At 33.3% G+C, this 1,364-nt stretch overlaps 1 protein-coding gene across 1 annotated transcript; it reads right to left on the minus strand.

Moving 5' to 3' along the window:
• Window positions 1–36: 36 nt before the first annotated feature.
• Window positions 37–1,364, minus strand: LOC119664442 (probable ATP-dependent RNA helicase DDX43; the record flags this gene model as incomplete). The annotated part of the gene is made up of 4 exons (XM_038073928.1): window positions 948–1,364; window positions 762–875; window positions 173–678; window positions 37–103 (listed from the first exon to the last, which is right to left on the minus strand). Coding segments are annotated over exons 1-4 (1,104 nt in total), but the record flags the coding sequence as incomplete, so codon positions are not given.

Raw genomic sequence — 1,364 nt, forward strand, 5'->3', positions numbered from 1 at the left:
AACCAAATCATTAAGACGTCCAGGAGTACAAATAACGCATTCAGCTCCTTCTTTGAAAACACTAATTTGGTCACGACGATTCCCACCACCATAAATGCATACACTGAATAAGAATTTCATAATTTTTTTCTTCATTCATTTTAAACTATGGTTTAACTATTTCCTAACTTACGCTTTTATTCCACGGAACGAGTACTTGTTAACTTCTTTTGCTATTTGTAATGCTAATTCTCGTGTTGGCGCTAAAATTAATATATTTGGACCATTACGTTTCTCACGTGGTGTAGTCTGTCCATCAGTATGAATCAAAGCAGGAAGCAGAAATGCTAAAGTTTTTCCAGTCCCTGTTTGGGCTATACCTATCATATCCTCGCCTCTCAATAATATAGGCCATGCTTGCTTCTGTATTGGTGATGGTTCATTAAAATTTTGTTTCTTTAACTCATCAAGGATATCAGGATAATCTTTGAAACAATGTTGAAATTTCCAAATTGGTTTCGGTATATCAGGACACATTTGATCTTCATTTGTCACCAAACGGGAAACACTTATATTATTGTTTAAATAACGCATTTCATTCACTTCTTCTTCTGTCTTAATAGCGACTTCCTCTACTTCTTCATAAAAATTTTTTCTCAAGTCTGGCAGATGCGCCCAGTGTAACCTACGATGTTCTTCCTGTAATCAAAAATGCCTCATGTGAGCAAAATAAATATGGTAAATCGATAACTTAATATGTAGATTTTAAAAATTTTTCTTACAACTTTTCTATTCAAAGTTTCCCAATCGATAGGCTGCAATACTACATGGTTTTCGGCGCCACCATTATATACATTTTTCGTAGGCGCATTTAATCTAATTCCACCACTTTCTCCCTAAATTAATTTTGTTATGAGATATTATATTAATATATATCCATATTCTCATTCTTTTTAATTTATACTTACAGATTTTGGAGCTGCAACCTGAATATTGTCATTTTCGGAAGAAGCATTAAAACGATTCATTGTATTTTCTTTTAATACAACTTTGGGATTGTGCGAGACTTCGTGATTTGGAAATGAAAAATTTCTATTTTCTTGACCAGACATAATATCACGAATATATTTGACTGCATCGTCAACATTTTTTCTATTACGACCCTTGACAGAAATTTCCTTGGTGTCATTGTTTATATGTATATAAACGTTGAAGTTTGTTCTAATTTCTTTAATTTTACAACCGCCACGACCAATTATGGCACCAATGTAAGCAGGGTCTGCAGGAAATTTCTCCATAAAATCATCAAAATGATTTAAGTTTGAGTTTAAAACTCCACACTCGTTCCTTTCAGATTGAGTTGCACCAGTTCCAAAAGTATCCAT

Source organism: Teleopsis dalmanni, unplaced genomic scaffold (assembly GCF_002237135.1).
Source record: "Teleopsis dalmanni isolate 2A unplaced genomic scaffold, ASM223713v2 unscaffolded_contig_1928, whole genome shotgun sequence".
Taxonomy (NCBI): domain Eukaryota; kingdom Metazoa; phylum Arthropoda; class Insecta; order Diptera; family Diopsidae; genus Teleopsis; species Teleopsis dalmanni.